The 12074-nt window shown below is 42.3% G+C and overlaps 2 protein-coding genes and 1 non-coding gene across 5 annotated transcripts; 1 reads left to right on the top strand and 2 right to left on the bottom strand.

The window, feature by feature from the left end:
- Positions 1-23: 23 nt before the first annotated feature.
- On the bottom strand, positions 24-8538 carry gk (glycerol kinase). 3 transcript variants are annotated; one of them, XM_063877427.1, is made up of 21 exons: positions 8308-8538; positions 7298-7371; positions 7107-7213; positions 6948-7025; positions 6742-6821; positions 6107-6244; positions 5906-6015; positions 5707-5773; positions 5531-5548; positions 4439-4474; positions 4251-4318; positions 4075-4117; positions 3922-4002; positions 3763-3841; positions 3474-3570; positions 3307-3391; positions 2904-3024; positions 2292-2435; positions 2127-2213; positions 1459-1545; positions 24-1345 (listed from the first exon to the last, which is right to left on the bottom strand). In XM_063877427.1, exons 1-21 carry the CDS (start codon positions 8398-8400, stop codon positions 1335-1337), a joined length of 1704 nt encoding a protein of 567 aa, XP_063733497.1. In that variant the 5' UTR covers positions 8401-8538; the 3' UTR covers positions 24-1334. The 3 variants fall into 3 exon arrangements, with proteins under 3 accessions (XP_063733497.1, XP_063733496.1, XP_063733498.1); XM_063877426.1 differs by having other exon boundaries at positions 2127-2435; XM_063877428.1 differs by lacking the exon at positions 5531-5548.
- Positions 8539-8716: 178 nt separating this feature from the next.
- trnae-uuc (transfer RNA glutamic acid (anticodon UUC)) lies at positions 8717-8788 on the bottom strand. Its single transcript has one exon. It is a non-coding gene; the product is annotated as a tRNA-Glu (tRNA).
- Positions 8789-8882: 94 nt separating this feature from the next.
- On the top strand, positions 8883-12058 carry wbp4 (WW domain binding protein 4). Its single transcript, XM_063877412.1, has 10 exons — positions 8883-9121; positions 9309-9381; positions 9470-9532; positions 9818-9944; positions 10032-10322; positions 10416-10477; positions 10564-10639; positions 10713-10891; positions 10974-11224; positions 11311-12058. Coding segments are annotated over exons 1-10 (1332 nt in total). The 5' UTR covers positions 8883-9119; the 3' UTR covers positions 11519-12058.
- Positions 12059-12074: the final 16 nt, after the last annotated feature.

Genomic DNA, 12074 nt, shown 5'->3' with positions numbered 1-12074 from the left:
TTAAATAAAGTGAAAAACATTACTTGGTGTCATATTTCTTGTTTTTAATTCAGTTTGCACACTGTTAATATGTTTGTGACAATTACTCTCCCAGAGAACCTGTTTAAATACATGACCTCACACTATTTCTAGCCCAGCAGTACTAGCCATACAGGTCTTTCCTTTACATTGAAGGGAATGACACTAGCGAACTGTGCAGACATTGTTCCATATGCAACCATTCATCATCAAAACCCAGTTTCACAGTTAAAAGGTCTTGCTAGCATTTGAGGTCCGTTTTTCTAATGTGAGGTGATTTCCAATTGTGTTTGAATCCAAAAGAGCACTTTGAGCGCAGTATTTTAATACCTTCAGTTATGCAAATATCTACATGACATTTGGAGCAAGTACGATCAAGTACAAATCAAATCGGAGAAGACAAACATGATGAATGTTGGGCAACAGAATAAATACACGCCTTCCTTCCTTAAGATTAACTCTTCAAACCATGACTCAGAGGCCTAGAATTTAGGTGTCTGAATTAAAAAGAAACTCCCTTTTAATCGAGATAAATTCTTTGAACATATGAAGTCCTGCATGTAAGATTTGCACATCTTTTGCATGCAGTGGAAGTCAGTTTGATGTTTTTTGGGGAACATTTCAGTCCACTTAAGATCATTGTAGTCCACAAAATGAGTCACTTATTAACAGCCATTTCAGTTTGTTTTGCTCAGTGTTCCACCTGTTCGATTTTGGGAGCAAGTCACACGAATATACACTCTTTGTTTCTATGTGTTCATATATATTTTTCCAACACATCAAAACAAGAATTTGCCTTTGCCTTTCATAGCATGTTTGCCTTTTACACAATTCATGTTTCCTGTTTAAAATTATTACAGTATATACAAAAAAAGTCACCTTTCCCCCAAAGAGCACCTTACCTTTGTTTCCTTTCAATACAAACATCCTGTATTAATCCCAACTGATAGAAAAATAATAAATTACACTCTGTTAGTACACAGCTCCCACAAGACATACAAATCAGAATAATAAAGTGCTCTGCAGCAACACAGAGAAGAACAACAAGTAGCACATGACAGTGAGTTTCTCTTTCAAACTCAAAATCATCTGCAGTGAAGTTTCTACAGAAATCATTTCAGAAACTCAGACCATCAACGTAGTGAAAAAAGAAAAGCTGCATGCACAGTCCCGCTTCAATTCATCTCATGTGTGCTGTGGATAAAAACCCAAGGAGGGGGAAATAATAAAGTCATTCCAAACTATTGCAGACTTCCTGTGATGCCCTTTTTGGAAACAGAAGGGTTGGTTCCACTTCCTCTTTGGCCTCCAGGAGCCTAGTTGTTGCCTGAGGGAAAAAAATGCACAAAGAGGATTTTTAAACCACCAACACAACAAAATGTCTTACATGCGTCTTTGAATCATTTCCTAACTGTATTAACTTCATGCGCACACACTGACCTGCGAGGTGTTTCGCACCGACTAACATCAAAATGCTGCCGATGATGTAGAAGCCCAGTGGGATGCTGCTGAAAATGCTAGCTTCTCCTTTTGGTCACCAGAAGAGAAATCACACAGAGGCAAGAAAAAATGGATTGATTGATGAAGTCAGTTTGTCCAGATTTAGTTTTGAGGTACGTCCCAAGCGGGTTAGTGTTTTGGCCAAGTCTGGGACGGATTTATCATCATCCGGTGGGTTCAGCAAGGTTGTGCACATTGAGCCTCGAAACGTGTTTAAAACTAATACAAGGGGAGGGAAGGGATCCATGCAACGATTGGTTTATTTGTCTAAAGTGAGTTCAGAATCGACGTCACACAGTAACACCAACAGACTGATTGGTGGAGGCAGCAGTAGACCAGCAACTCGAGAAAAAGTAGGATAGATAGCTCAAATTACCCCTCAATATCTGTTGTAAACATCCTATAATATTCTGGTCACTTTGACGGTGAGCATTTCATCATGGTTCTGAAAATATTTCTGCTGAGAGTCTGAATTTGGTTCAATAGGCAATGGGGATTATTCTCAACAACATAACTTGTACGATTGACCATTGGTGCTTTTGCTAAATGTTTGTGCCATAAGACAGAAAACATGTGAGACGATATCCAGTAGTGTGGTGCCTGCTCACCGTTTCCGTTACCGACAGGCTCCGTCGTCTCCCAGTTCATGGACTTCTGAACGGCCTTCTTCCATCGAGCGTAGCGGAACTCGCTCTCTGCAGATAAAACAGACGAGCTCTTACTTTGCAGCTCCTGAAGACACGTGCTTCTCCGAGTGTGAAATGAGTCGGTACCTTCTGGGTTGATCTGAGGCTCGAACTTCTCCGAGGTGACTTCGCTCAGGTCCTCCGGGTTCAGACTCCACACGCTCACCCCCTCTGCTGCTCCCGCGGCCATCGCTGCGCCCAGAGCGGTGGTCTCCGGCATGGACGGCTTCACTGCACACAACAATCAGTAGCATGTTTACAACAACATGAAGGACAGTCATGTGGCAATGCTTGTTATCTAGCTTAGGAAACTCGGATCTAAACACCTACTGGCAGAAGTTGATGCATCGTTATGGACATATTTAAGGGATAGTTTTGTAATCAGGTCAAATATTGTGCATTGGTATTGCATATTGACTCATGAACAAAATACTTCTGTTCATCTCCTGTGTTTGTTATTCATCTATTCCACTTTACGCCAGCAGATGGCAGTAGTGCCCCATCACAGTTTGAAGCAGGCTAGAAAAGAACTCCATGTTTTAAGACATTACTTTTTGTAGCAAAAACATATTTTGTAAGGGAACACGTGTCCACGGACCCCCTGCCAGAGTTTCTTTACACCAACGCAATAGTTGCCTCTTTGCATTACCCTTTTGACTCCCTGAATGCCTAAAGAAATATGGTGTAAAAGGATCTTACCGACAGGGATGCAGAGGATGTCGGCCTGCAGCTGCATCAGCAGCTTGTTGGACGTCATCCCTCCGTCCACCTGGAGCTGGGTGAGGGGGATACCGCTGTCCTGGTTCATGGCGTCCAGGATCTTAACAATAAAACGGTTATCACACAAATACCAACATCTAAATGAAACGTATACAAATCTACCGTAGAGATTCTTGCTATTTAAAGAGAAATTATATACGAGTTGAACTTGTTATTTTAAATGTAGCACCTTTCTAACATAAATCAGTGGAAAATACAACATGCCTTCATTTCCTATTAGAAATCAGCCAGTCAAACATGTGTTCTAGCCTCTGCAGCTCATGCCAGACTCCAATGCCCCCATGCTCTTTACTGAAAAATGCCACCAGGACAGAGTGCTTACCTCCCGTGTCTGGAAACACACAGCTTCCAGCGCAGCAAACGCCACGTGATTCTTATTAGTGAACTGAGTTAACCCGCAGATGATCCTGTCAGAGAGTATTGAGTGAACAGAGAGTAAGGCTGTGTGAAGGATTTTAGACACTGATTTAAGGTGTGTATTCTTCTTACCCTCTTGCACTGGGCTCCCAGTAGGGTGCATAGAGGCCCGAAAACGCAGGAACAAAATAACAGCCGTAGGAAGTGCCGACAGACGCTGCGAACTTCTCTGCAACGGGGGAAAACACAAACAGGAAATGGAATTGAAATCATAAAATAAATTGCAACACTTAAGATTCAAGCAATCGACCATGAAGATACAACTTGAAAACAGAAGGAATCCTGCAGAAACATGAGCTTTCAATCAGCCAAACGCTACATAAGTTATTCTTTTTTTAAGTTGCTGCTCGTCAGCACATACCGAGCTCTTCAGAGCAACTGATGATTCCCAGATTGTCCTGCAGCCAACGAACCACAGCGCCTGCAATGGCTACAGAGCCCTTGGAAAAAGAAACAGAGTAAAACGTTAAAGTATGATTTGATGAAAGTCGTGAAAATGTGTGCATTTAAGATTCAGTACCTCCAGTGCGTAACATGCAGGTTGGTCGCGGCCAAGTTTGTACGCCACAGTGGTCAGAAGGCCGTGCTCGGACATTACAGGCTACAAAACAACAGAAAGAGTTCGATATTTGAAGGGATGCAAACGGTCAAATGTCAGTGTTAAGTAGAGTACCTTAGCTCCAGTGTTCCGCAGGAGGAAGCAGCCAGTTCCATACCTGAAACACACCAGGAATTAAACTTTTCAGCAGAATTTCAAACGCTAATGAAACATTTAAGAGCAAAAAGGAGAAATTCAATCGACAAATTGTTGGAAAAGTGACCGCACAACTCAACGCAGAAGTTACTCACGTGTTTTTCGCCTGCCCGTCCTGAAAGCACATCTGTCCAACCAGCGCGGCGGACTGATCCCCTAAACACTGTTTTTAAAAATCACACATAAACCCATCAGGAGGAACCAGTGCGAATTCCTCAAATACCGTCAAGCAGTTTTGAGCACATGGGCACAAAATTGGAAAGTAAAACAGAGAGGAACCTACCCCAGAGATGGGGATCCCTGAAAGAGCTCCAGATTTCTGCCAAAAGAAAAACGTGTTTAATACGGGAGCTGTGTTTTCAAACCTCTCATGTTATAAGAGCATTTCAAAATGTGTTGCAATATATTTGCTGCTTATTAGGAATTATAAATCACTATGAGCTACAGCCCTGACTATAACACTGCAGACAATAAGGGGACTCCTCATTATTTGACTGCCTGAAGCCAAATAACAAACACACACTACCACATTGTTTTACAGCATACTGTAACGGTGCGGGGAAACCAGCGGTGAGGGTGAACATCAATAACCGTATCACACTGAAATGTCTTCACTCCTACTCGTTGTTTCCATGAAGACAGAAAGATAGAGTCGGTAGAATCGGCGTGCGCCCAAGAGTGAAGAAATTTGGGGACGTCGCAGAGGAAGATGGCCGGCCAATGGCATGCCACAAGAAGCAATGATAGGGGGGGGGGCTCCAGTACATTTCCAATGCAGCGCACATGTATACCCTCATACGTGTGTGTGGTTTAACCGGATTCAAACTCAAGAGAAAAATTGGTTCATCTTGTTTTTTGTACACAATAAAGTATAGCTTTACAATTTCTCTGCGTTCTATTTGGTTAAAGAGTCCTTCTTATGCTTTTTGATTTCCCTTTCCTGCAGTGTGTTTTTGTGCATGTAAATAGTCTGCAAAAGTTAAAAATCACACAGTCCAAAATATTCACTTTTACTGTAATCCCTTAAGGATATCGCTCTTTTTAGCTCACAAGTGATCCAATATATAATCCCTTATGCATACATTTGATATTTAGAGCCTTGCCTGCTGCATCTGGAGACATAAAAGAGCTAAAAGCAGCAGAAATGAAGGCAGGAATACCAAGAGAATGAGGATTACATGCTATAAAGCCACATAAATCATTGGCAGAATAAGAGAAAATGTTCCTGGTTAGTCAAAAGTCACCCCGAAGTGGTGAAAACCTGACCCTAAGCTAGTGAATCATTAGCCTTGAATGTTGGAAATGCACTGTGTGAAGGTGTGTGTGCTTTGGCCACGGAGAAGCAGGACGGGTTAAAATGGCGAGTGTTACTTACCCGGCTAGAACATAATTTCTACCAGTGAGAGAAGAGAGACAATGGCACACAAAAATGCCTAAAAAGAACTTTTCAGACAACCTTTATGCATGTCTAGAAATCTTATGAGTGGCCTGTTAATTAAAACACTCATTAAAGTGTAATTGTGAGTAGACTTTATATTTAAGTAACCTTACCATGAGGCCGTAGATTTCTGAAGAACTCCTCACTCTGGGCAAGATCTCCATGGGAATACCAAAATATCTGACGGAAATCAGAGGAAAGAGCATCAGCCAATGAATAATGACAACAACTCTGCTTTACTTACAAGTTATGTGTTATAGAGCTGTAAAGTATTGATTCATTGTTGTGATTTAAAGATATTCTGAGCCATACGTGCAGAGTTCTGGGTCCCAGTCCAGAGTGTGAATGTTAAACAGCATGGTTCTGCTGGCGTTGGTCACATCTGTGCAGTGGACGCCGCCAGACTTCCCTCCAGTCAAACACTGTTGGACATCCATCGAAAACACACACAGTTTTTCACCGTCGTCCAATCATCACTCCGTACATATTAATGACATCCACACCTTTACTGACCCAGATGAGCCAGGAGTCCACGGTGCCGAACATAGCGCGGTGTGACACCACGGCATCATGGACCTCGTCCACGTTGTCCATCAGCCAGCGCAGTTTCACCGCGCTGAAGTAGGTGCTGATGGGGAGCCCTGTTTTATGCTGCAGGGGGACAAAGACATTTTTAATGCTGCGACCAACAACGGGATCAGTCTGTATTTGGTCTGAAATTGCAAGAATGGTGCTTCAATTCATATCAAGGAATGAAAAAGGACATTTTGTGATAGCACAGTACTCAAGTTTGAAATGCAGTGCTTCCTCCTCTTAAGATTTTCCTTCCAGCATTTTTTATTTCATTCTCAATGGGGAAAAAGGGCATGGAACGAGCGTGTCCACGGTGGGTCACGTTTCAATCCCTGCAGGGCTGGAGCCGATAAATACCGTGACCGCTGCAGAGTCATTTGTCCCGTGGAAGAATGTAGATTGTAACATTTGTACTGATGACAAAAGTCAGATGTTAGTGGGGTTTTTGTCCACTGGGAAAGGGGTTTAGAGCTACTGGTGAATGAGGCCCATTGTCCATCTGACAGTATATGCTGTGGACCTCAGCGCTGTACCTGCTGTTCCCGTCAATGGAAAACAAAAGCAAAAGTGCTTACCTTTAAGTGGTTCTTATTCCTTCCTGGGGTTTTGTTGATGAGACGTTCCACTGTTGATTGAGTCCGCAGGTCCAACCAAACTGAGCAGAAGACAACATTATTTCATAGCAGCCAAAAATCTCATCAAAAGCCATTCGATTCTGTCTGCTTATCCTTTAAAAGTCTCACATTAGTGCTCATATAAAGGAAACTACATTCAGCTTTACCTATTGCATTGTAGAGGGGCTCCCCCGTCTCTTTGTCCCAAACAAGCGTGGTCTCTCTTTGGTTGGTCACTCCAATAGCTGCGCAGATTCAAATCATTTCCACAGTGTTAGATTAAATACATGAAAGGGCCTCATCAGAACACGGAGTAACATGTGTACCTTTAATGTTTGAGATGTCTATGTTTAGCTGGGTGAGCTTTTCACACGTCCGCTCCATGCACTCGTAAACTGACTGCAGGATTTCTTTGGGGTCTTCCTCCACCCATCTGAAAAAGATCACAGTAAAAAAAGATTTCATTTCCTGAATGTGAATGCATCTCTTAGGAATTGTTTTGTATCTTTTCACTAACCCTTCTTTTGGGAAGCTCTGTTTGATTTCCACCTGGTGATGGCTGAGGAGCTCTGCTGTCTTTGCATTAAACACCTTTGAAGGAGGAGTATATATATTTATGCATGGTGCAGTTATATCACAACATAACGAATACTTTCTTCTATGCAGAATTTTTTTACCATGCAGGCTTTTTGCACACAGCAGCAGAGTTGCAACTATGCCTAGGCAGTGTCATCATGTCACGGTACAATAAACACAGCCAAAAATATCTCTGCAAATGTCAAGTGGCATTAACTATTTGGGATTGTGAATTACAATAAACTAAAATGCAGATCCCCCTATTTTGATCTAAGGTTTAAAGATCTGCAGCTTTGTGATTTCTGATTCATGTCCCTGAGAAATTGAAGCGACTTGTGTTGATAAGGAAGGCCTTAAGCTATCAGTCACACCCATAAGTAAATCAAAAACATGTTTCTTCTAGTTAGACAGCAAGAAGGAAATACAGCATTTTAAGTTGTGTTTATGTGTAAGAATATTAAATAATAATACTTCTATTTCTAAATTGGTAACCTGTATTAACCAAAAGACACATTCGAATGATGAATCTGCCCCTGAATCACATTTTTTCCCCATTTTCTTGTGTATTCTGTGTAAAAAGCTCAATTGTTATAGTTACTAATGCTTTAAGCTGTCAGACAAATGTATCCTCGTAAAGGTATAATGTGTTCTCTCTGAAATTAGAGTACAAATATCTCAAAATTGTAATTAGTATAGCACCTGATTGAAATGTAATTAGCCTTCATTCCACCTCAAAGGGGTCACTTGAATGCAGCATCATTGGTTAATTTGTTGCTCGTTATCCAGCAGCACAGCTCATTTAACACCATGAAACAACACCAAACACCGACTACAACCGTCCCTGTGGTTGCAAGAGTACACGGTGGAAAACACACCCAAGGACACCGTTGACACCTTTATGAGGCAGACATTGAATGCAACACAGCTAGCTGGCGCCCTGGTTCGTCTTACCAAAAACCGAGTGGAGCTCGTGCCCTGGTCAATGGCAGCCACCAGCGGCCCCATCATTATCCGGTGTGAGGACGCAGCCATGGCGCTGTTCATGGGCAGCCCGGGAGCTTTGGCAACGGACTAGAGAGGAAACCGATTATCAACACCGGCAAAGCGGCTCAAGATAACCCAAAGACAGGTGCTGTCGCGGGTTAGCAACGCACAGTTCGTCCTGGCGCTCAGAGATGACGCAACCAGTTGAGTCCTTGCAACAAGAGTGCAATAAATATAAGCATTCATTGCACTTATCTAGCACGTTTGCATCTAATATCTAACAATGTGCTTCGATCAATAACAGTATTTGGTGAATATAAGAAGGGTACTGATTCTATAAAGACCATCGGTACATGTTCTTTGTCAAAAAGGGTAGTTCCCATACCGGGAGTCGAACCCGGGCCGCCTGGGTGAAAACCAGGAATCCTAACCGCTAGACCATATGGGAGCGATGTAGACACACGGGCTATTTTCTGTTTATATATCAAACATCACAGTGTTTACTCTGATGTTTTCCCATTTTCACACAACTTCTGCATACGGACCAATGCCCGAATTAATTAATTTGTCGCAGTGTTTCCACAGTTCCTAGTCTGTGAGATGTACAATTTGTTAATATCATTTAAAGAAAAAAATAGGCTTGAGGGCTCGTCTCTACGGCAACTGGTGATGACATCATCAGAAACGGACTGTGTTGTTATTCATGAAATGTGGGAAGCGGTTGTCATGTTTGGATCGTTTTAAACTGTTTCGTCGTATTTGAACCACTAAGACATAAAATGTAAGTAAGGAGAAACATTAAATGTGTCGTTCTGTAAGTTACGTGTCTCTTTTTTTATAGAATGTATACAATTATAAATCAACCCTGGGCAGAAACTTAGCCGGTTAGCCGCGTTAGCTGTGCAAAGCTAAAGAACAAATGTACTTCCCAAATGTTCAGTTAGCTTATGAGTTTGGTTCATTTTCAGGTCGGAATACTGGAAATCACAACCAAGGAAATTCTGCCAGTACTGCAAGTGCTGGATTGCGGACAATAAGCCTGTGAGTATTCCACAAAATGCAGTTCATGTTGCAGAGGACAGTATCCCATATATTATGCTCATGTGTCTCTCTTTGTTTTCCTCTGCAGAGTGTTGAGTTCCACGAAAGAGGGAAGAATCACAAAGAAAATGTGGCTGCAAAAATCACTGAGGTATTTACTTTTAAACAAACGTTTCTCTTTTCTGAAGAAATATTGTAACACTCAACCTGCTAGGAGTAATATGCTGCTGAGTAGTAATTTATTACATGGTAGAATCAGAATCAGCTGACCCACTAGGCATTGAACAGACTACTCAGCCTTGAAAAAACGTCTTGGCACCATCTTCAGGACTGGAAGGAGAGATAAAGTCCAGACATCACGCTCTGACTCTAATACTCGCTTCTTATTGGTAACTATGATGCTGCCGCTCACCTCGTTTTATCTCTCCTGCTGCAGATTAAAAAGAAGAGCATTGACAAGGCGAAGCAGGAGGAACGCATGTCTAAAGACTTTCTGAAAATGGAGGAGGCTGCGATGAAGGCTTATGAGGAAGATCTGAAGAGGATGGAAAAGGAGTCTTCAGGTAATTGCTTGTTATTTTATTAAAATAATGTGCAACATACGGGCTATTTATTACATTTCATTTTACATTCATGTGTTTTTGTTTTAGGATCAGGTTTACCCGTCGAGACAACAACCGAAGAGGAAACACCTCAGGTCATTAATCAAGTAAGATCTCTGGTGGGGCCCCAGGCAAGACCTAAAGTGGGATCCCAGGGTGGACCCCAAGGCGGACCTCATGGTGGACCTCATGGAGGACCCCATGGTGGACCCCAGTCCAAAAAACAGCAGAAGAAACAGAAATCAAACCAAATGCCCAGAGGTCAACCGAGGGCACAGGTTTGGGTTAAAGGACAGACAGAGGATGGCAATGCGTACTTTTACAACACAATAACTGGAGGTACACAAACATCCACCTGTACACCAACATATTTAAATGTTCAAATGACTTTTTCTAACTTCATTTGGGTTTTATGTTTTCTTTTAACTGCAGAATCTAGATGGGAAAATCCAGAGGCTTTCCGGGGAGAAAACTCGGCCTCTGCAAAACCTGAGGTAAATATTTTGAAGTTGCCATTTTTGTATATTGATTTGGCTTGCTGATGATACGCATTTATTTTAATGTTGTGTTTTTCCTTTAGCGCTCTTCAGGGGGTCTTTGGATAGAAACTGTCAGTCCTGAGGGTTACCCATATTACTACAACTCAGAAACTGGGGGTAAGCTCTAACATAATGTTATTTAGTTCCATTTCTTATTTCGGTGATTACATCGGTGTCCCTCACCTCACAGAGAGCAGCTGGGAGAAACCAGCAGGATTCACTTCAAATCAAGCATCCAACAAAGAGGGAGAGAGTCAGCCGGAGCCCCCGGGGGTAGAGCAGAGCTCCAGCGAGGCCCCAGCATCTCAGGAGCCTGAAGTCCCTGAACAAGCCATCGAGCACGCCAAATACCCAAAGATCAACTTTAGGGTGAGCGGACAGTGAATGAGAATCGATAAAGAATTCAACTTTTGAGAAAATCCACTCCTCATGCTTTTCCTCCCTTTTTCAGAAAAGGAAAGCAGAAGCCGAGCCGTCAGAAAAGGAGGGAGAAGATAAAGAGAGCGATGATGCTCCCAAAGCGGAGCCTGAGGAGATGACAAAAGAGGTAGTGAAAAAAGAGGAAGACGTCCAAAGTACAACAGCTGCTGCACCTGAAGAGAAAAAGGAGGTGGCACCAGTGAAGATGCAAATCAAAAGACGACCAAAATCTGCCAATCCTTACGGAGCCTGGGAAAAGATCAAGGAAGAGGAGTGTCCATAGTAAGTGATGGTAGATTGACTGAATTGTATGCAGTTGGCAAACGTGTGCTAGTAGCTAACGGTTCCTTTTTTCCTTTCCTCTCCAGTGCCAAAGTGGACTTACAGCTTCCCAAGGTGGAGGGATACACTGTCAGCGCTCCAGCAGCAGTCGTGCCGCCAGAGCCAAAACCGAAGTTCAAGGAGCGCATCATCACTTCCCTCGGAGAGGAAGGAGGCTCTACTTCATTCAGGAAAAACAAGACACAAAACGGCAAATCAAGAAGCATCCGACAGAGAGACGACGACGACGACTGACCCCGAAAAGAACCGTCATGCAGGAGACTTTCACCCAAACCAGACTCTTTCTTCATGCCTCTTTTAAACCTCACAACAGCAGACTCAGTCAGCTGCATCACACACAGGAACTTTAGACATTTTGAAGATCCATTTGAGTTTTGTTGTTTTTTAACTCATTTTAAAAATGTTTTGTTGAGGAGGATGACCAATTGTAGGACACAAAATGCTGTTTGTATAGTCTTAGCTGCCTGACTCTGTTTTATTTCATATTAAAGTGAATAGCTCTGGGCTTTGAACACATTGCGGTCATCACCATGTACTTATTTTACCAATTCACTTCATTAAATCAATCTAGAAAATGTTAGTCGTTGCAGTCCTATTTTTAAATCCTCCCTGTCTGATGAATACCTTTTTTCTGCAGATGATCCTACAGAGCAAATCCTTTTTGTATTCTCCATATTTGTATTTTTTCATCATTGTAAAAGGCATCTCTGTGGAAGCATACTTGACTGTCATACTGAAAGCAGTAAGAATAAAGACGTGATGTAATATCAATAACTGATGACTACATGTT

The sequence above is a fragment of the Eleginops maclovinus genome, chromosome 24 (genome assembly GCF_036324505.1).
Source record: "Eleginops maclovinus isolate JMC-PN-2008 ecotype Puerto Natales chromosome 24, JC_Emac_rtc_rv5, whole genome shotgun sequence".
NCBI lineage: Eukaryota > Metazoa > Chordata > Actinopteri > Perciformes > Eleginopidae > Eleginops > Eleginops maclovinus.
This window is presented reverse-complemented; position numbering and strand designations above follow the sequence as displayed.